General features: G+C 38.9%; 1 protein-coding gene across 1 annotated transcript in view; it reads left to right on the top strand.

The window, feature by feature from the left end:
* Positions 1-21,778, top strand: part of GRIN2D (glutamate ionotropic receptor NMDA type subunit 2D) — a 334,622-nt gene that overhangs the window by 279,607 nt on the left and 33,237 nt on the right. Inside the window, exons 9-10 of the mRNA XM_018552951.1 lie at positions 12,168-12,328; positions 17,248-17,435. Of these exons, the coding sequence (XP_018408453.1) occupies positions 12,168-12,328; positions 17,248-17,435 (349 nt within the window). The remainder of the gene's footprint in view (positions 1-12,167; positions 12,329-17,247; positions 17,436-21,778) is intronic.

Raw genomic sequence — 21,778 nt, 5'->3', positions numbered from 1 at the left:
CACGAAGGGCAAATATAGAGAGAATAATCTCTATAATATAATAACTAATGCCTGAGAAAAATATATTTCTGCTGGATTATGCATGCTTTTCAGGAATGATTTTTGGAAGATTTTTTCCAATGCAGTAAAGAAGGAGACCTGGGCAGATTAGGGGAAGCCCGATGACAATAATCTTGCAAACAATATCTGGAAGTGAGCTGCCAAAGTTTTAGCAAGATGTGCTGGGAATCAGATCGTTTTCCTTTTTTTATCTTTATAATGTAGTTTTTTTTAATAATCTGTGGAGAAATGTGCATTGTTTATTGCAGGTCCACTTTAATGAACATATTTTTAACTTTGCAGTACTGAGTTAGAGAGCACATTTAAGTCAACTACAATCACACAAATATTGTAAAAACATACATCATTTAGAGGACAGAACACATTTAGAGAGCTGCCTTAAAATAGCAAATAAAATGTATACGATTAGAAAATGTTTTTCCGAAAGTTGAATGGCATAGTAATTCTCTGCACTGAAATGGAAATGTTATGATTATACTGGTTTTAAAACTCTTGCTTTGCTCTCATTATCTATATATCCAACCTTAGTTCAAGTTAGCAAACAACAACACTTGAGTTATGTTAAAATATTTCCAAACCAAATAAAAAAACGAAAGTAAGATATCTGTGAGACGTGCCCTACTTTTCTACCTGAGAGTCTTAAAAGAGGTGTCCTTTATTTTGTGTGCTCTGTGTTATGTCTCTCTGCTGTAATGAGTGTTTGCAAATGGATCTGCTGATGATCCTGGGAACGCTACTGTTTTGATGTGTCATCTCTGACATAATTCGAAGTGAAAGCTCTGAAGGCACTTCCATTTTCCCCAGGTAAATCAAGCTCAGTCTGGTTCTCATCCGAGAGCCACTGTTGGCTTGTGAGCTGTAAAAGAATTAGAAACAAATTTAACAATTAGGATACAATTACCATATAGTTAGCAAAAGGCTAAGAATAGTTTCAGGTTGCCTCGATTAAGCCAACTTGGATGCTGATGACATCATGCCTTAAACATGCAGCTGGGGGTGATATTGTAAGCAGAACAAAACAGCCTATCATTAAACATGGTACCAAGTGTCAGCTATGGTAGTTGGTCGGTGCCGTTTGGCCTCATTTGAACAGGTGCATGCTGACACCATAGAATAATCTTTAATGAAGCCACATGATACCAGGAAAAATAATGTTGCCGCGTTTAAAGTCAATGGGTAGTCATTGGGAATTAAAAATATCCTTTAAAGCCAAACAGTTATTTAAGGGTGTATGAGTCATATTTGCTAAAATAAATTGTAAACAGATTTAATTGCGTAAGTGTTTCTGATATATATATATATATATATATACCTTCAAAATCAACCTAAAATATAAGTCTAAATATAAACCTTAAAAAACCTAAACCTAATTGATGCTGAAATCATACATTTTTCGCGGGATAATCATGGTATAATCAGCTCCTTCAATCAACATGACTAGTTGTCACAATATTAAATAGGTGTCTTTACTTCTCTTGGTAGACGCTGTAATGTCTGTGATAAAAGGTTGTGTCTTTGCAAACATTTTGCTTTTCTCCAAGGAAATACCAAAGTATGTTATTAGTGTTTTTAAAGTTTTAAAAAGGTTTACAAAAAGTTTGTAAATGTCAGTCTTTCTCGGTCCCAATTGTGGTTAAAAGCATCTCATTTAAAAAATCATTTCAGAAGGAGAACAGGGTGGCTTTTAGCACAGAGACTAAAATTATTTTTTGTTTGGCTTATGAAGAGTCACAATACGTATTGTTCGGTGTGTTTATTATTTTTAATATTTGACAAGTTTATGCAGCATTGGTATTTTTTTCCGCACCCCTTTACATAGAACATTGAACTTTTCACATCAGTCCTAGACACTTACAATCTAATGTTCCTACTATAGTCATATAGACAAACTCACAAAGAACATTAATAAACTGAAAGCGTATATTTTTAGATAATGAGGGCAAACGTGATTTCAATTAAAAGCTCAATCATAAGATGTTTTACAGACGAAATTTTCCAGAATATGGTATGTTTTAATACTTTACAAAGTGGACCTACACCAGATATAGGGCAAAGTTTGCTTTGCTGGAATTTTGCTAAACTCCAATGGAACATCCACAAGCCCCATACATAGCCCCAGAAACCCCATTAAAGTCTGTGGGACTTGAATCATGCTATTTTTTCTGGACTTTTTAGAGGTCATTTTGCAGGTTTTTGTTCAAAAAGGACATGAGTGGCTGGTCCCTGCCATGGGGATATGTGGCAATGCAAATATTTATTTTAAAAAATACCATTCAGCAAGAAGAGGAACAACAACAAAAAAACACAATAACATGCTTAAGGGAAGCCTTAAACTTGCGCGTGAATGATTACAAATTATGTAATTGTGCCCATGCTTTGCATCCTGGGAAGGTTAAATCAGCAGAGCATTGCTGGGAAATCTCATCTGTAATCTCACAAGATCTCAGGGAAAGGCATTTTCCTTCCCTAAGATGATGTGCATGGTCACATGTCCTAGTGACATGTGCCAGAGTTTCAGGAAGTCTAGTAACCTGCCATTAGTTAAAATGGCCACTGTCATAAAACTGTGAAATAAAAGAAAAATAAGGTATGGAAAGAATCCAAAGCCAGGAATTATCTAGAAGTATGTGTTTGTAGATTGTCATTACTAAACATTACTAAAGATGTGTTTGTTGATATTTTAAAGATGAGTACAGTTCCTCTTTAACTCCATGCACAGCTTGGTGGTCAATAGAATATTAAGCCCCAGATACACACACCTTAAAAAATTCCACTGTGATTGGTGGTCTGAGGCACTTTAAAACCCACCATTCAGCCTATTCATAATGGAGGAAGGGGAGCTTTCTCTGTTGTGAAGAGGATGAATGGGATGTTGTGTTCTGAAGGTACCTTTGTTGTTATTTTGAAGATATGAGTAAAGTTCCTCTTTAAGTTACTGAAAGATCCACTTTAGGACAACTGATTGCATGCAATCTGCACACGTGTTTCCTGTACAGTGAAGCATCAGTTCAATGGTATCTGCCATTCTCATGTGTATTATTTAAAATAACGTTTATCAGAGAAAATAGTTAATATGTGTGGAAAGATCATTTGTATGAATGATAGATTGAAAGATCTGGCAAGAACGCTCTTAAGTCCAGGACAGTATTTAGACATCATGCTTTCCTAGACTCCTAAATGATGACACCATTTAGTTAATGCTCCTCCCATTGTGTCATGTAATTATCTTAGCTAAATTAATTGTAAAGAACCACAACAGAAAGAAGTGATAGTTTTTTAATCCCTAAACAATAAAGAGCCTTCTGTTAACAATTCCTTCACCCTACATTGAAAGATGTCCAGAGATTAGCAAAGGTTGTGAAGAAAGATAAAGAAATTATCACCATTTGTATATTTAAAAAATTGGGGCTGCCCTATAACCATTTTGCCCTGAGCACTGGCCCACGAGATGCATTATGGAAAATACAGCCCTTTTTATGACTGGGGGTGGCCTAAGCTTGTGCATCACCTAAGGCATATTTATTTAATGTGTTATATAGAAAAACTTTTTTTATGTTAAATTATGGTGTGGAGCACATTTTTCCTGTTTTCTGTAACAAATGTATGTTCTAGAGACTTGATGATACAAGTATGCTGCTAGCATGCTTTTATCATTTCTCTTTCTTTGGTAAATTCTTCTTAGGAATACGGCTGTCCACACCACCCACACCAAAAAAAAATGTTAGACAAGGTTCTGTCTAACAAAAGTTGTAAAAGGAAAACATATGCATGCCTTTTTCCCTGTCAATTCATTTGGTAATATATTTTACTATAATACTAGAAAATAATACTACATGGGAGGTGTGCACCTTTGTGGGGGTCTCAAGATTTTCTTTTGGTTTTGGCAAGCTGGATTGTCCAAATAGAAGAATTTAGCCCTGGACAGAGTTTCCCTATACATTCTTTATACTTCTTATAGTGATGACAAACACAATTATACTCTAGTTTCTTCTTAGCCAAAACCCCCCCAAAAAACTTGTGTACTTATCGACTCACTGGAGGTCCACTGCCGGCTCATATTAGAGTGTCTGCACTGCTTAAGCTGGCCATACACCTATAGATTTTCTGCAGATTTACTATGGTCAGATGGTAAAAGTGCAACAGATTCCTCCATCTATGCTAAACTGTGTGGATGGAGGAATCTCCCGCTGCGCCAAGCTTCAGTATCTTGCTAGTCGGCCCTGCTGGCTGTCAAAATACCTGAACAATCTGATTGGATGCAGGCATTATTCAGGTGTTTTGAGAGCCAATGGGGCCGACTAGCAAGATACTGAAGCTTGGCCCAGTGGCAGATTCCTCCATCCACACAGTTCAGCGTTGATGGAGGAATCTGTTGCACTTTTTCCATCTGACCATATATATCCATCTATAGGTGTATGTCTGTCTTTAGTTGTGTTCATAGTGTACACAGACCTTCTGGAGTCAAAATGTAATCCATTCCATGCAAGGAAGAGCAGATAGAAATAGCAATGCTTGAATTGCATTGTAAGTTCAACCTGTATAGTACATTAGGCTTCATGCATCAAAGTGTCAGTATTGCCTTTGCTCCTTAAAAGCCTCCTAAGAGGCCAATTTGGAAATGACATTGTCCATGGCATGTTTGGGTCTGATTAATGGTTGAGAAGCAATAAGGAGTTTTTACTAGTGAGCTGAGCACTTGATACATGTTAATTAACTGCACAGCTTAATAGGAAAATTACTATTGTATAATGGAAACAGAATATTCTTTCAAGTTTAAACCTCCTGAGTAAAGATGAGCTTCAGGCTCGAGTCAAACTCAACTTGCTTGTGTTTTGAGAAAATGGCAAATTAATGTGGCTGTTTGCCTCTTTAGCAAAGAGCTAACAAACATGCACTTCCTGGCCTCTAAACTGTTGTCAGATCACTTAGAATGACCAATCATGGAGTTGTTTTATGTGCCTCCTTCCCCCACTCTAATTCTGTTTTTTTTTTTAATTAAAAGCTGGTTGGTGGCTCTCCTATTCAAAATTCAGTAAACTTGCTTAAATACTTTGCATTCGATCACTACAATATCTTTCTGTTTTTTATTCAGTTAAAGAAATAAACTCTAATGTTGATTTTTTTTTTATTACAAGCTATCTGGTGTCTTTCCTTTTCAAAATGCAGCCTAGTAAAAGTACTGAACTGCGGTGTAATGATTCAGTACAATATAATCTGACTCCGATTGTTGTATTACCGATTTATCCCTTGCTGAGACCTCTATCTGTGGCTTGCATAAGCAGATATAATCACTGCAGACAATCCTTACCAGAAAGCTGAACTCACTAAATACCTTTTCATCCACAATTGCTTTATTGCTTGCAGCAGGTTAGTTACAGCAGACAACAGGATACATCTATCCATGAATGAATAGACGGTAATTGAAGGTCAAAGATGGTAATGTTTCCAAGAATGCAATGAAGATTAACATGTGGTCATGTTACTGACAGACATCGTGATGCCATTAACACGACTATCCTCAAAAGAAGGGGGGAAATACATAATAGATGGGAGGGAACGCGGGAAAACATGGTGCAAAAACCCAAAATGACCACAAGATGTCAGTATAATAATTAGCTATACTATACCAATGAGCAAATGGCTTAAGGAAAATAAACCGCATAAATTCCCATTGCACATTTATATGAATATTAACTGTGACTATGAATTGTGATATTTCTACAACTGCGTAACAGCACACAATATTTCTAACTTTTTTCTGTGCAATAAAAAACTCTACTTATAATGTATTGACTAAAAACCTACCTGACGTTTTCCTGTCAAACTATGGCAAGCAGCTTCCCTGGTTTGTTGGCCACTTCACTACCTCCTGCACCATTCACCATTGGCAGGGTGAGAGAAAATACCTTCCCCAGAGGGGAGGCAACTTTGTCTGTTTCGGCATTAAATGTGAAACAAGGGTTACCTTTTGGAAGGGCAGACAGCCTTTTTCCCATTAGGTATTCCTGGTTCACCTATGCCTACAGGGTGGTGGATCAACCCACCATCAAAAAATGTGGCAGGGAACTTCTTTGCTACAAGCTCTCAGAATGGGGTACTTTGTACTTTCTCTATAGATCCCCACTTGATTTTTCCCTTGGATCAGGAAGGGGTAAAAAGCCATTCCAAATTTCCTCCTCCCCCTCACCACCATGACTACAACCATTCCCCTTACCAACAGCACCCCAGCCCTCCTCCCTTCACCGATAGCACACCCATCGTATTTTTGTTCTGCAAGCTGTTTTTCACTGAAACCTCAGGATTCATAGATCCAATAGGGGAGTAGGCACTCTGCTGACCCATTTACTTGTTTGACTAAACTTCAGCTTGAGCTACTGAGCTCTGTAAATAACAGATTTTTTGTGGGGGGTTATGAGAAGCTGGAAAACATGTGAAAAGGCTCCAATAGCTTCACTTCTAGACTTGAAAGAACAGTATTGGGCATATTTATTAAACAGTAAATATGACATTGCCCAAACATTCAGTGCTGGTGATGCAATAATAAAGCAGCATAATAAACAAAGAAACTATTTTTTGCAAAAATCAATCTTCTAGGAAATGCTTTTGTATACTTAGTGTTTTCTTTTACAGAAAATGCTGTTATTTTGTTTAAATTCATTGGGGTTCTTTTATGTGACCAGTATTTATATATAACATAGATTTTAGCAGGGTTCTGCTTTAACATGAACCTGTGCTTTGCCAACAGTGAAAGCAGATACATTAATCAAGATGTACTTACCATTGCTGTGCTCCCTGCATAGTGCCTCCAGGGATGTAGGAACATTGAATACTACCCCCTGCCTCCCACAATATAACTCTTTGAATAATCTCCAGACTGGTGCGCCATGTCATGTGAGCACAGGTGTGTGTGTGTGTGCGTGGGAAGGGGGTTGTATTTAATATGTATAACTTTTGCTGAGAAAGTTGCAATTTACAGTAGAGTTTCTGGTGACTTTAGTAGCAGGTCACGATGGTAAAGGGGTGTAGAAGGTAGTAACACCATGCACACTGTGCCTGCTAAAAAAAGAATCTGCAACCTTACCTACTATGGGCAATGGCAAGTTTACTTGTAAGAATATGATCAGCAATTTACATTTTTCAGTAGCATTGCTTTATCACTTAGCTTTGTTTTAAAGTCATTTGATTCACATTCTACAAAGCTGCTTGTTGGAAATGTGAGAAATGACAAGTGAATTGCCTTAGAATGAGTCTTCGTCAGGTGTGTCCTGTGAACTGTGTCTTTTCCTAGAAGACATTATTTCTCATTATGATCATTGGAGTGGAGAACCAGCCCAAAAACAGCACCACCAAAGCACAGGCTGCATCTTAATAAATCTAAACTTGTCATTCATCCCCAATCTATTCTGGGGTAGATATTTAATTATGAAGGGAAGATGTGCATGGAGATTAACTGCACAATACTAAATGAGATTCAGCCTATTGAAGAAAGGGAGAAACTATTGGATCAATTTTATAAGGTTCTCATAATTTCTTTGTAGTTCGGGGGATCAATAGCAGAGACAGTCAAGGGGAAAGAATGCCCTTGCTTTAAATTGTTTTTTGTTCTATGTGGCTCCAGATATTTCTCTGAAATTAAAGATCATCTACAGGTAGAAATATGAACAAATGTCCTTTAGTTCATTTTTGGATTCTGTTATAAATTACCTGAAATCTGTATTTATGGCACTAGCCAGCTAAACGTTAACATATATCTTACAGGGTTTTTAACCACTTGAGTTCTAGCCTGCATATACTCCTTCATAACCAGGTTATTTTTCAGACCTGGTATAGTTTTAGTGACAATTACCTTGTCATGCAACAATGTACCCATATGAGTTTTAGACAATTTATTTTATAACCACAAGGGGTTGTATTTTTTACTATATAAAAGGAATAAGGATCAAAAATCTGGGTTTGCTTATATTTATTTTTCTTTATTTTACTTTAAAAAACAATTCCACAACCATTGGTGGTCAGGGACACGTAACCACCCCCTTTCCCGCCCACGCGCTCTCACACACACACACACACACACACACACACACACACACCTGCCTTTAAAAAGATGATACCACAATCATTGGTGGATAGGGGCACCTTAAAGTGGACCTTTACGCCCTTTCACTAAAAATCAGCATGCAGCTCTGCTGATTTAAAATTATATTACATTCATTAGTCATACAAACAAGATTTTCATTTACTTAAAAATAGAGTTTTTCTGCTCCCTGGTCCACTTATGGCACAAATGATGTAATGTGCCCAAGCATTGCATCCTGGGAAGGTTACATCAACAGAGCATTGCTGGGAAATCTCAACTCATCTCATCATGAGATCTCAGGGAAAGGCATTTTCCTCCCCTGAGATGATGTGCATGGTAACATGTCTTAGTCACATGTGCCAGAGTTCCAAGAAGTAAAGGGAGAGCTTGCAACCTGCCCTTAGTTAACATGACCACTGTCAGAAGACTGGGAAAGAAAAGAGAAATAAGGTGTGCAAAGAGTACACAGCCTGCAATTATTTAGAAATATCTGTTTGTAGATTGTCATTACTAAACATTTCTAAAGGTGTGTGTGTGTAGTTATTTTAAAGATATGGGTGAAGTTTCTCTTCCACTCTACACACACTCACACAGCTTTAAAAAAAAAAAAAGACAATCCTGCAATCATTGGTGGTCAATAGAATGGTGAGCCCCTCACACATACACATACACACACACACACACACACACACACACCTTAAAAAATGCCTCTGTCATTGGTGGTTAGAGGCACTTTAAATCCCACCATTTAGCCTATTCCTATTCACAATGGAGGAAGGAGAGCTTTCTCTGTTGTGAAGAGAATGAATGGGATGTTGTGGATGAGATTAATGTTTGTAAAAACTAGCTGTGGTTACACTTGTGATTAGTTTATGGAAATCACAAGGTACAGATGGTTGTGATTAGTTCATGGCAATCACAAGGTACAGAATCACCGAGTGGCTGAGGGTTTGAGAAGGGCTAAAAAGCAACTAAGGTTGCAGAATCGTTCATAGTCTGGGGAGAAGCAGTAAGGCAATAATAAGGAAACTCCAGGGAAGAAGGGAAGAAGTTACCATGATCTTTTAATGGAATATTTGAGTGATTTCTCTCCTGTAATGTAAAAAAAAAGAAAGAAAAATATTGGAGGATGGCTGCTGTCCATAGCTGGAGAGACACTAGTAGAGCACTGCTAAACCATCATGAACTGGAGGAGCACTGGTGGAGGAGTTTTTAACTTGAAGCCTACTGAGAGTCCTGTCTATTGACAACAGAGGAAAGCATTTGGAGCTCACACACTTCGGAAAAAATGTAGTCCTATCCTCCACTGCCATTATGGAGCACTAAAGGAGAGTAGGGTTGAGGTTCGAGAATACCATGGGTTTGAGGTGAACCCAGCCAGTTTGAAGTTTGTAGTCCCGGCAAACTAATGCGGTAATTCAGCTGCCTAAATTCTTTGCAACAATCATGCACTTCAAGGACCTATGAAAATACTGTAGGTCCGCAGGATTAGAAGGGTCAATAATGGTGACTTCATTAGGTGCTAGCCCTCATAGCAAACTTTTTTTTTTTTTGCAAGGCTTCACTTTCAAAAAATTGGCTTGGGTTTCAGGGGTGCAGTATTTTTGCCACTTTATTTATTTTAGCATTACATTAAGTTAGATTAAACTCCTTTTTTTTTTTTTTGCAACATTGCTTCTCTTAATCTAGCCTGGTGCTGTGCCCTTTCGAGCCTAGGAAGGTGACCCAGCCTGTCTGCCCTTTACGTTTGCAAGTAACACCCTTGATCCAGCCTTGGGGCAGGTGCCTGAGCACACCAAGCTATGGGATGTGCAACTAAACCAGGAGTAAGTCCAAGACTGGGAGGATCCTGAAGCGCTTGCTTTGGCAAGCTCAGTGCAGCCAGTGACTGGTATTAGTGAAGAGTTTGAGGTTATTTTCAATAATCTCCTCTATATCCTGATATATAGAATAGCAACTAGTTGGATTTCAGTTTACTGCACATAAGCTGGCTTCCCAAAGAACAATTAGATTGTAAAGTTTAATATGTTTGGGCTGGATGGTACAAAGATCTTGAAATGGATTGGAAATCACAGTTCCACATTGGAAATGTCATGATTAGATTTAAGCAGTTTAAAACATAAACAATGTGACTGTAAAATTGTTCATAATGCTATTTATGTCAGTACACAGCTATAGTATGTGGCTGAGTGATTTTAAAATTATGTGTTTGCATTTGCAAAGGACTGCTGTATTTTGTAATACTATTAGTATGATGCACTAAAGGTTAGGCTGTTCCGTTTCCAAAGTGTATGTTCACTTTGCAGAATGTATATTATAAAATACAGGGAACCCAGGTTTACTTTGAATACTCAATTGTATGTGAGATATCACTTGATTAGTTGTTTGAAGTAAATATAGCTGTACCTTATTTACTAACATTCAATTCCCAATGTAAGCCTTCACTTTGCTAAGATAACAGTCTCTATCCCTTTAGTAAATTAACTCCAATGTGTTGTATTTCATCTAATTATCTTACAATTAAAACAAAGGAAAACCAGACTGAATAGAAAGGTTGTAGCATACAGGTGAAACTCAAATAATTAGAATATCGTGCAAAAGTTCATTTATTTCACTAATGCAACTTAAAAGGTGAAACTAATATATGAGATAGACTCATTACATGCAAAGCAAGATAGTTCAAGCCGTGATTTGTCATCATTGTGATGATTAAACCCCAAATCCACAATCTCAGAAAATTAGAATATTACATGCAATCAATAAAACAAGGATTGTACATAGAACAATATCGGACCTCTGAAAAGCATAAGCATGCATATGTACTCAGTACTTGGTTTGGGCCCCTTTTGCAGCAATTACTGCCTTCCTTATGGAGGGTGTCAATGATGGTTTTCTGCACAACTGTCAGGTCAGCAGTCTTTCCCATGATTGTGATTCCTACTGAACCAGACTGACAGACCATTTAAAGGCTCAGGAACCCTTTGCAGGTGTTATGGCTTAATTAGCTGATTAGAGTGGGACACTTTGAGCCTAGAATATTGCACCTTTTCACAATATTCAAATTTTCTGAGATTGTGGATTTGGGGTTTTCATGAGCTGTAAGCCATAATCATCACAATTATGACAAATCACGGCTTGAACTATCTTGCTTTGCATGTAATGAGTCTATCTCATATATTAGTTTCACCTTTTAAGTTGCATTAGTGAAATAAATGAACTTTTGCACGATATTCTAATTATTTGAGTTTCACCTGTATGTTAACAGCTTTAGATCAAGACAAGATGAAAGAGAAAACATTGCTAAGTTCTTCCCCAACCCAAGTTGTCTTACATTCTTTAATATAAAAGTCTACTTGAGTATCCTGTTGCTCTTGACAGCTCAAAGGATGCTAACTATAACTACACGTGAGGAGCTGAGCTATGTGCAGATAAAAGGAGTATTCTTCTCTATGCTATACATCCACAAAGTAAAATGGAAGGAAAGGCTATATCATTATTCATTGTGTCAGGAATAGTATGTGAATATATGTTGCTCCACCCTTCAACGGCAAATATGACAATTTGTTATGATTACACCACACTTTAAAATAATAACCTGGTAAAAGTAGAATAATCCAATATAAGCAAACTTTGATTCTGATTTGCTCATTGTCTGTGTCCACAATAATGTATGCATGTTCATTCAATTATACAGTATTCTTCTCTAAATGCAAATCTGTCAGTCTACTCATACTGACTAAAGAATCGTACTCTGTCTTAGGCATGAATTACTTATCCCAGCACTGTTTCGGCAAGGTAGATAGCTGCACCCAGCTCACATATACATAACCACTATAGAGCAAACCTAGGTATCTTTCCTAAAAGTTACATTTAAAATGATTTTCAGGCAAACAAAGCAATAATGAGTCAGAATGTGTATTTACTGAAAATACACTATAGCTTCCCTTATAATTACTAAATGATTATGAAAACCTGGACCACATGGAAATGTTATAGTATGTGCATCTAATTTCTTGTATTTCTACATCAGTTTCAGAGACCCCATGATCAGTATCCACCGCTGAAGTTTGGCACAGTACCCAATGGGAGCACAGAGAAGAACATTCGGAGTAACTACCCAGACATGCATTCCTACATGATAAAGTACAATCAGCGACATGTAGAAGATGCTCTGCAGAATCTGAAAACGGGGTATGTTTTTAAATGTGTTCTCATAATGATCTCTCCTCTGGTGTTCTTCTGTCTCCAAGGCAGGCAACATCTAACCAGATCAAAGTGCTCTCTAAAATGGTCACTGGATCAATAGAAGAAGACAAAATGCATCTGTGATATACATTATAATGTTCCTTCCGGTGTGTGGATTGTATGACGAAGTGAAGAATACAGTTTCATAGTGCCAGACAATGTAGATTGCTCACTCCTTTAAAGCACATCTATAGGCAAACCAAAAAAACTACCCTTGCAGTGGGGCTACCCCTGCATTGCAAGTGTTAAGTACTTGTTTTTGTTTAGGGGCTGGAGTAAAGCAGATTTACTTACCTCATCCCAGTTCCCCCAGCAGTCAGCACTGTCCTCTTCTCCCCCTCTGCTCCAGCTGGTGATATGTCCCGCGGCATCCTCACATCTAAGTGCTATGTGAAAGTCTCTATAAATGTTCAATTTGAAACACGTCTGAACTATAGACCATTGGGAAAGTTGTGTAAATACTGTAGTGAAGAGGGGCAGACGGCAATGGTCTGTACTGCAGCAAGAAAGGGAGGGAAGATGTGTATGTATGGCCAGCGAAGTGCAGCAAAGCAGGAAGGAGAAACTATAGGCCCTTCTCCACAGTGTTGCACAGATCTGTGCACGGATCCGCTGCTGATTGGAACCACCCTTGTAAAAAGTGCCTTAGGCTGGATTCCAGTGAAGATTACCCCAGATTTGCCCCAAACTTACTTCCATACCAAGTGCAAGTAAGCACACTTGAATCCGGTGCACCACCACGTGACAAATTAACAAACTGGTGTTCACCATATCTAGTGACCTGTCACAGAAAGCAATATTTATGCAGGCATATAGAAATTGTCGCATTTTGTGGTGTGCACCAGTCTTTGTTAATCCCCCATAGTGCAGGCTTATTCATATACAGCAGGCATTTTAGAGTCTACATGTGCTGCGTTGCATGTCCTCCTACCTTTGCAAAAACTTCTACTGCGCCCTGAGGGTATGGAACCAAAGTTAGAGCATAAAGTAGTAGGTTGGTGGAGTTTATTATGGCATTACATTCTGACAAAACATTGAACAGTTTTGTTGTCAGATGTTATCAAAAATATGTCCCTGGTGCGTGTATAATCATGTATAAATTGATTTGAAGTTATTAATGAAAGCATTAACACATAAAGTGTGTATTATTCCTGATGAGAGAATTGGTCCAGTCCCAATGCTTCCCTATCAGCTTATTGTGTTAACACACTGCAGTGCAGAAATATTTGGTGAACATTCATATATGCAATTGTACTGTGTTACACTTGTAAATAAAAGTATTTTATAAAATGGAAAAAGTATGATGGAAATCAAATGTTCCATTTAAGGGCTTATTTATCACAACTTTAATTTGAACCTCTTGATCGCTCATTGCACCCTCTCTGCAGAAAATTACATTTAAATCTTCACACACATTGATAGGCCCCATGCAAAAAACACAGAAAAGTTATCTGGCAATTATAAACACCTTTTTTTCTTCATGTTTTCTTGTGTTTAGATGTTCCTGGCTTTAGCTGCATTTAGCCATGCCCATGTCTACACATATTTAGCCTCGTAAAACCAGTCGAAACAGTTCCAGGATGCAGAAAAGTCTTGCTTGTGTAAAAGCAGCTAGACTGAATGCACCTAATTGCTGCTGAACGTCTAGGTGTGCATTAAGCCATAGCAAATCATTACATGCTTCCAGGTACAATTAGAAATTAACCCAAGATGCTCCTGAAGCATGTATTTCTAATTCCCATGTGTATGAGGCCTATAAGTCCAAAATTTGTACTGCAGAGGGAAACGTCGTGTTGTGGTAAATTTCATAAAACTTGCAATGTTCTTTTATGTAGTAGATCCCCAGGGAGATGCACAATTTACAGTATAATTGGATATAAAAGCTATAAAACTGTACAGTGGTTTCTGTGCAAACACTTAGGAGTCTATTCACTAGCTGCCGTAGGCAGCCGAGTGAATCACCGACCCGAAGCGAAGTGAGCCGAACGGCTGCCGTCAGAAGAAAAAAAAAAGAAAAAAACGAGCAGGGAAAGGTTTACTCTGCTCGATCGAGCAGAGTGAACCTTTCTGTGAGAAAGTGTTTCTCTCCTGGGCGGCTGGGAGCCTATTAGACTCCCAGAGCGTCCGGGGGAGGAATGGCAGATGCGTTCCTGGTTACCAGGTAACCAGGAACGCCATCTGACATTACACACTGAGAACACGGAGAGGATGCTCTCAGTGTGTAATGACAGCGTCCCTGGTAAGCTGGTAACCAGGGATGTTGATCTCTCTGCAAGTGGCCAGAGCCAGCCGTGCGATGACGGCTGGCTCCGCCCAGCTGTCAGAAGCAGGCTGTCGGCCGGCCAATGGCCGGTCATTCGGCCAGCTTCGGCTTTCAGCGTGGATCAGTCGAGCCGAGGCATATGCCTTCGGCTTGACTGAGCCGTTCGGCCAACTTCGGGAGCTGTACGGTCTATAGGGAATAGCCCGTACAGCAGCCCTTCGAGTCTACTGAACCGAAGGGGTCCTGGGGCCGAAGCTAGCCGAAGGATCAGCCGAGGTTATGACTAGATCCTTCGGCAGCTTTGTGAATAGACACCTAAGTAAAAGACAGCTTTTTAAAATATAAATTGGGGTAATAATGTATTCTTACACATTCATACACATCTTTTTTTCCTTAGAGCTTAAGGGCTAAAATCCAACTCCGGGCTCCATGCTCCTGCCATGTTTTTACACAGCAGACATTACACTCCAAGGTAAAATGTGTAGATAAGTATCAAAGTGCAAACATGAAACAGGAGCTTTGTGATTATGGCTAATCTCAGGCAATTTTCAGGTAGACTTTTAAAAAAATCTTTTTCTAGGTTGGTATGGGAGTCTACCAGCCCATTGTTAGCATTAGCATATTTGTCCATCTTAGATTTCATGTGGATGAACATGTTCTCCACATCCCAGAGTTCATCTTTAATTTTCTGCATAAGAGATATTATGTCCTTGTGCAAGGATCACTTTTGTAAAATTAACATATATTTTAGTGTGGTATCCAAAATTGGCTAATCAGAGGTCAGGAATAAGTCAATAGGATCAACCAACTCTCTGGTCTCATTCAGAGATGAGTGACTACATTTCACCTGGTCTGTCTACAGAGATGATGATTTAGGCCCCATTCACACTTAGCGACATGAAAATTGCGCGATTTTATATGAGCTATATTGAGCGACGTGTCGCGCGACATCGTGCAACTTTTTCCTATTGGGCTGTATGCAATCAGGAGCGAAATCGCTCGAAAAAAGGGTCATGTAGGAGCGACAAGCTACATCGATGAGCTACAAGCGATATTGAGCGACGAAATGTGAACAGCTCCATTGAAATGGATTGGAGAAGCTACATAGAGCGATATTGCGTGGAAATATGAGCGATATCGCTGCAAAAATCGCTTGATAAATCACTCAGTGTGAATGGGGCCTTAGACTTTACAGAACTGCATGCTGTAGAGGAGTTGGAAGAGTTGAATTTTTACCTTGTGTTTCCTGGTGGACATGGGAGGGTGAGGAAGATCTATCCTTAGGAGATGAGTGTGGTGAGGAGGCAGGCTTGGGTGCCTTCTTGGCATCATGGAGCCTCAGTTGAGTTGAAGAAATGTGTAAGTTTTCTTAGCACTGCTACGTTTTTCTGCTTTCCCATAGCAGCAGTCAGTTAGAGGGGTTGTTGCAACAGCTATGGGGAGAGAAGAGAGCCTTCTGTGCAGCTGTACCATGTCCTAAAAGTGTCAATGCCCAGAGAGCATTAGGAATGTAGAGCCATTCAGGTCAGATGCTAGTCATGATCATGCTATTTTTACTTTAATATAATACTTCTATTAATTTTTCTATAATGCTTTGTTATAACTAGGTGCTTCCGATCTCCTGTAGCCTCTATGCAGCCACTTTCTGTCTACATATACTTCATGGATGGCTACATGGCATTTCTCAAGGCAGGTTTCCAACACTTAAACATGACATCCTAATGTGTGTTGAAATGGTCACTTGTAGTCTCCATCAGAAGGGAGCAGGCATTGTCACCCTATATAACAATAGTAAATAAAAGTAATTCACTGGCGCACACTTGAAGGGTTTTTAAGGTATTGATTTGTTTATTCAACACCCAATGTCACATACTGTCATACGGTGCTAACGTTTCGGGTCAGCACAGGGATCCTTCATCAGAGCGGCTTGGTGTCACTGTCGCTCTGATGAAGGATCCCTGTGCGGACACGAAACATTAGCACCGTATGACAGTATGTGACATTGGGTATTGAATAAACATTAATACTTTAAAAACCCTTCAAGTGTGTGCTGATGAATTACTTTATTTACTATTAGTGTTTTGCACGGCACCATCCATGTGGTCACCTGGGCACCACATATACCTTTTGGTTTTGAGACCGTGGCAGTGCGAATGGGATTTGGACTTTGTTACACTATATAACAAGACGTGCTTGAACAAGGGCTCTCATGACAGGATCACCAGCTATTATTTTAATGAAAGCTGCAGATTTAAACATATTAAACAACTTTTGAATTTACATGAACATGTTAAATCTTGTGATTTTATTGATTGGGTTTACATATACTTTAAAATGAACCTGTGATTTGCCCATGCAGTATGCATCCTCATTTATAGAAATCTTTCTTGGTGGGTATGAATTGATCTTCTTGTGAACTCTGGTTTAGTGTGGTAATGGCCATTTGTTTTTAGAAAATTATGATGGCTATTAACATATGATGGATGTTTTAGAAGGAAGAGCTAAAATCAAAATTAAGTGTCTGAGAAAAAAAACATTTGAATATTTTACGAATGTGTCTATTTATGTATTTATCCAATTTGTATGTGTTTGTCTCTTAAAGGAAATTGGATGCATTTATTTATGATGCAGCAGTGCTGAATTACATGGCTCGGAAAGATGAAGGATGTAAGCTAGTGACCATTGGCAGTGGAAAAGTCTTTGCCACTACAGGTTATGGCATTGCTCTGCAGAAAGGTTCCAAGTGGAAACGCTCTATTGATCTTGCATTGCTGCAATTTCTAGGTGATGGTAAGTACTTCCTGTTCCATCTTCTTAGTAATGGGGAATAGGCTTCTATCCCCAATGGCAAAACACCATGACATACCTAAATATCACATGAAGCCAGACAATTGCTACAATGAGGAAAGAGGGGTGCCTCATCTCCAGCCGTTAGATGCTTGATATTTGCAGACTGGATTTGGGGTGCTCCTGAAGGCTCTTGTAAGGAGGTTTTGATATGTACTGACACCTTATCGTGAACATAGTTCTGTCAGAGGTTTCTGTTGGTTTTAAATGTTTTTTTGACACTAGTGTACTTGACCTGGCATCATATATAGATTTATAAAATGTTACCACTTTATTTGTCAGCATATAATAATCCAAAAAAATGAACAAGGAAATGATTAAAACAGTGTACCAAATAAAAGCATTATATGCCCTTAAAAGAAATGTAGAGTTTTTTTTCAGGTAAGCATATTAGTCAAATTGTTATTGTCAAGTGAACTGATGCATAAAATCTGATTTGGGCATCTATACATCATGTCATGATGTTCATGTCTTGTCATGAAAGAGTTAAATACCAAAGAGAGATATTCCATATGGGAAATTTAAAAACAGAGCTGTCTATAATATACTAGCATGCATAGTTAGACAGATTTTTTCAGTTAGATAGAAGTTTGATATTTCTAAACTACAACCAATTAGTCTACAATATTATGAAGACAATCCTTGGACTTGGACCCCCCTTAATGGTCAAGGGAGATTTTTAGTGGTTTTGGGTCTGTTTTAGGCTGGGCACACACCTTACAACCATCGCAAGACTTCTGTCTTGCGATGGTTGTAAGGTACTTAAAAAAACGTACGATCTGCCTATGTTGCATAGGCAGATCGTACTTGCGATGATCGCAAGCCATGCCCCCTGAGGGGCGGGCTTCCGATGACCGCAATGCCGAACGGGCAGTGTGCGCTTGCACACACCGGCCCGTACGGCTGTTATCGTACGGACATGCCACAAACCCGCCGAACATCGTATGATGCTCGGCGGGTTTTCGAACATGTCCGTAAGTTTAAAGTCGTGCGACCTTACAGTAGTAGAGGTCGCACGGCTTCCACACACCTTACGATCATCGTACGATTGCTGGATTTCCCGCGATTATCGTACGATAATCATAAGGTGTGTGGGGACCCTTACTTAGTGATATTACAGTAAAAAGGTTTTTAAGCTATTTCAGCTTCTAATTCAATCACTTTCAATGGATGCTGCTCCTTGATGTATAAACATTTTTGCTTCCTGCAAAATCAGCTTGTCCCCTGAGCCTGGCACTGATATCCTGTTTTAGGGTGGCTTTTTTATCTTTCAAGGTCCTATGGAGCCACCCTTGTGTGTGCTAGTAAGCTGTTTGTGTCTCCACAAACACACAGGGAAAGGAAGGCTTCTCCTTCTTACCTTTGTCCTTCTCCAAGCTAGTAGTTGGACTGCTGCTGTACACTCTGTTGTCCCCGATGGTTTTGTACTAGACAGTAAGTTCAGTATTGATGCATCCATTAATGAAAGATTTAAGCTTTTACAGACACCTGATCCCTTTTAGGAATTGGGTGTCTGACAGTATTAAAAATAAATAAAAGTGTAAAAAAATTTATGAAAAAAATAAAAATGATATATATCAATATATATTTTAACACTATCATTATTATAAAAATGAACCCCTAAGGAGTATTTTTTTTATTTAACCCCTCATGATGGTGATGTTCAAAGTATGCCACTCTCAATAAATGTGACACTTAGGGGTGTATTCACTAAGCTGCCTTGGCAGCCGAGTGAACGACCGACCTGAAGTGAAGTGAGCCGAACTCTGTTCGGCTATTCACTTCAGGCTGGAAATCGGCCGTACATCGGGTGGCACTGCGTGACTTCGGGACAAATGCTACATTTTAGACTCAAACTGACTGCACATTACTCACCAGAACATTTAGGGGTCTACTCACTAAGCTGCCGTAGGCAGCCGAGTGACTAACCGACCCGAAGCGAAGTGAGTATTTTTAATCTTGGCAACTAATATTTATTCTAGAATGCATCCTTGAGTCCCTCCTCTGATTATTAAAATGTACATATGTATTAATAACTATGTATTCCCTTTAAGATATATATTTTTAAATGATAAATAATTAGCACTCTTGAAATAGTTAACTTGGCTGGCTGGAAAAAAAGATCATCTTTATTTGCAATCTGAAAAGACAAGGACAATGTTATTTGCAGAGGTATCCAATATTGAGAGCGAAAAAGCAATCTGCAACAGCTGTTTTAATAATGTCTACTTCTTAACCAGCTGTCAGGATTGCTATACGTTTGTCTATACAGCATTTTCAATCTACCCTATACGTTCTCCTTGAATAGAAATGCTTGCTCCGTGTATAGAAAATTAGAAAAGTACAAAGGAATAAATCAGTTGGGCTTCTTCGTCTAGTTCACATAGTGGCCTAATAGTTAAAAGAAGAACCAGCCAATCAGCTAGCTGTTTGAGGTTGAAATGTTCTGTTATTGGACATTTTCAAAGGCAGTGGAACAAGGGAGAAAATTAGCCTTTTTTCCAGGAGATGAGTTTATTGATTTTTCTATGCGTATGTGAAAAATAAAGAATGTTGCGTTACTTTGAACAACTTTACACATCCATAAGTATATGTTACGCTACTTGAGCAAACCTTTATTTAACAGGGATTGACACTTAAAAGCTAGTTTGCAATGTAATCATTTTTCCCTTCGTTGTGACAAGTCCTTTCCCAGTGATTATTGGGTTTAACTGAACTGACACACTTCCTCGGCAAGGATGAGCAGCTGTGGAAATTCTTTTTAAAAGAGAATTATAGCCTTGTTTTAAAATGTGAGTCAAAATGAGTTTTTATATATTAAATTATAATTAATCTGAAATACTTCCAGATGGGAACAAAATCATTTTGCGTCGTAATTAAAATTCAGATGTTTAACAAGAATTTTTTTTACCCTGTGTAAAAGCTTTTAAAAACAACTATTTACCTACAACATTTTTTGGCAGGTTTCCATTTTAGCTTGGCCTATTTGTACCATGCTACCATCCTTTTACACATTAGAAGGTACAAAAATTGGTAATTCTGGGTTACCATATAATTCCTAAAATTATAAAAACCCCAGTGGTGAATAAATACCACCAAAAGAAAGCTCTATCTGTCCCCAAAAAAGGGTATAAAATTAATTTCAGTACAGCGCTGCATGACGGAATAAATGTCAGTCAAATTACCGCAGCGCTGAATACTGAAAAATGGCCTGGATGGGAAGGGGGTTTAACACCGCGGATGTCAACTGGTTAAAAGAGCAACAAATTGTCCTGATTTTGGCATGTGCTGATTTTGTACACATTCCCCTCTTCGTGACAGTCCTAAAACCTACTCAGAATAAAAATGTGTGCAGCAGTATCTGTGATTTGCATTCATTTTTCAACACACAAACATATTTCTGTTCTAGCAAGCACGCTCCTAGTCATCTGCAGCAGGCCAGTGCTGGTTTTACCCTATGACAGTCAATCCAATACAGTTCTTTCAGAGAGACACCACAAACCTCCTAAACAAATGGCATCTAATTGAAGTGAAGGTTTACATAATGCATATTGTTAAATATTTGTGAGATATATAAAAAAAATAAGCAAACTATCATCAGCATATTTATAATTTTCACTCCTCTTCGGCCAATCCTTCGGCTAGCTTCGGCCCCAGGACCCCTTCGGCTCAGTAGAACCGAAGGGGTGCTATACAGGCTATTCACAATAGCCCGTACAGCTCCCGATCATGGCCCAGCGGCTCAGCCGAGCGGCCGAGCGGCTGAGCCGTGCTAAAAGCCGAAGCTGGCCGAGCTTCTGACAGCTGGTGGGAGCCAGCCGTGATCTTACGGCTGGCTGTGGCCACTTGCAGTGAGATCAGTGTCCCTGGATACCTGCTAACCAGGGACACTGATCTCCAAACAGCTAACTCTCCCTGGCGCCCCGGGAGTCTCCTGCTCCCGGCCGCCAAGGAGAGAAACACTGCTGTGTCCTTTTTTTTCTTTATTCTGAAACGAGCGATGTCAGAATAGAAAAAAAAAAAAAATTCCCATTGAAAAGCATTGGGACATTACTATTGGCTATTTCAATTTGCAATAGCCAATAGTAAACTGGCATTGTACCCGCCCTCTGCTGCAGTTCCCATCAGGTCCATCATGCTTTTCAATGGGAAAATTTCTCATCGATCGTGTCAGAATAAATAAAATAAAAGACACAGCAGTGTTTCTCTCCTGGGCGGCCGGGAGCGGGAGGCTCCCAGAGAACCCGGGAGAGTTTTTTTGTTTCTTTTTTTTTTTACAGCAGCAG

This window comes from Nanorana parkeri, unplaced genomic scaffold (genome assembly GCF_000935625.1).
Source record: "Nanorana parkeri isolate BGI_ZX_2015 unplaced genomic scaffold, ASM93562v1 scaffold103, whole genome shotgun sequence".
NCBI lineage: Eukaryota > Metazoa > Chordata > Amphibia > Anura > Dicroglossidae > Nanorana > Nanorana parkeri.
The sequence above is the reverse complement of the archived record's forward strand: the minus strand, read 5'-3'. Positions and strand labels throughout refer to the sequence as shown.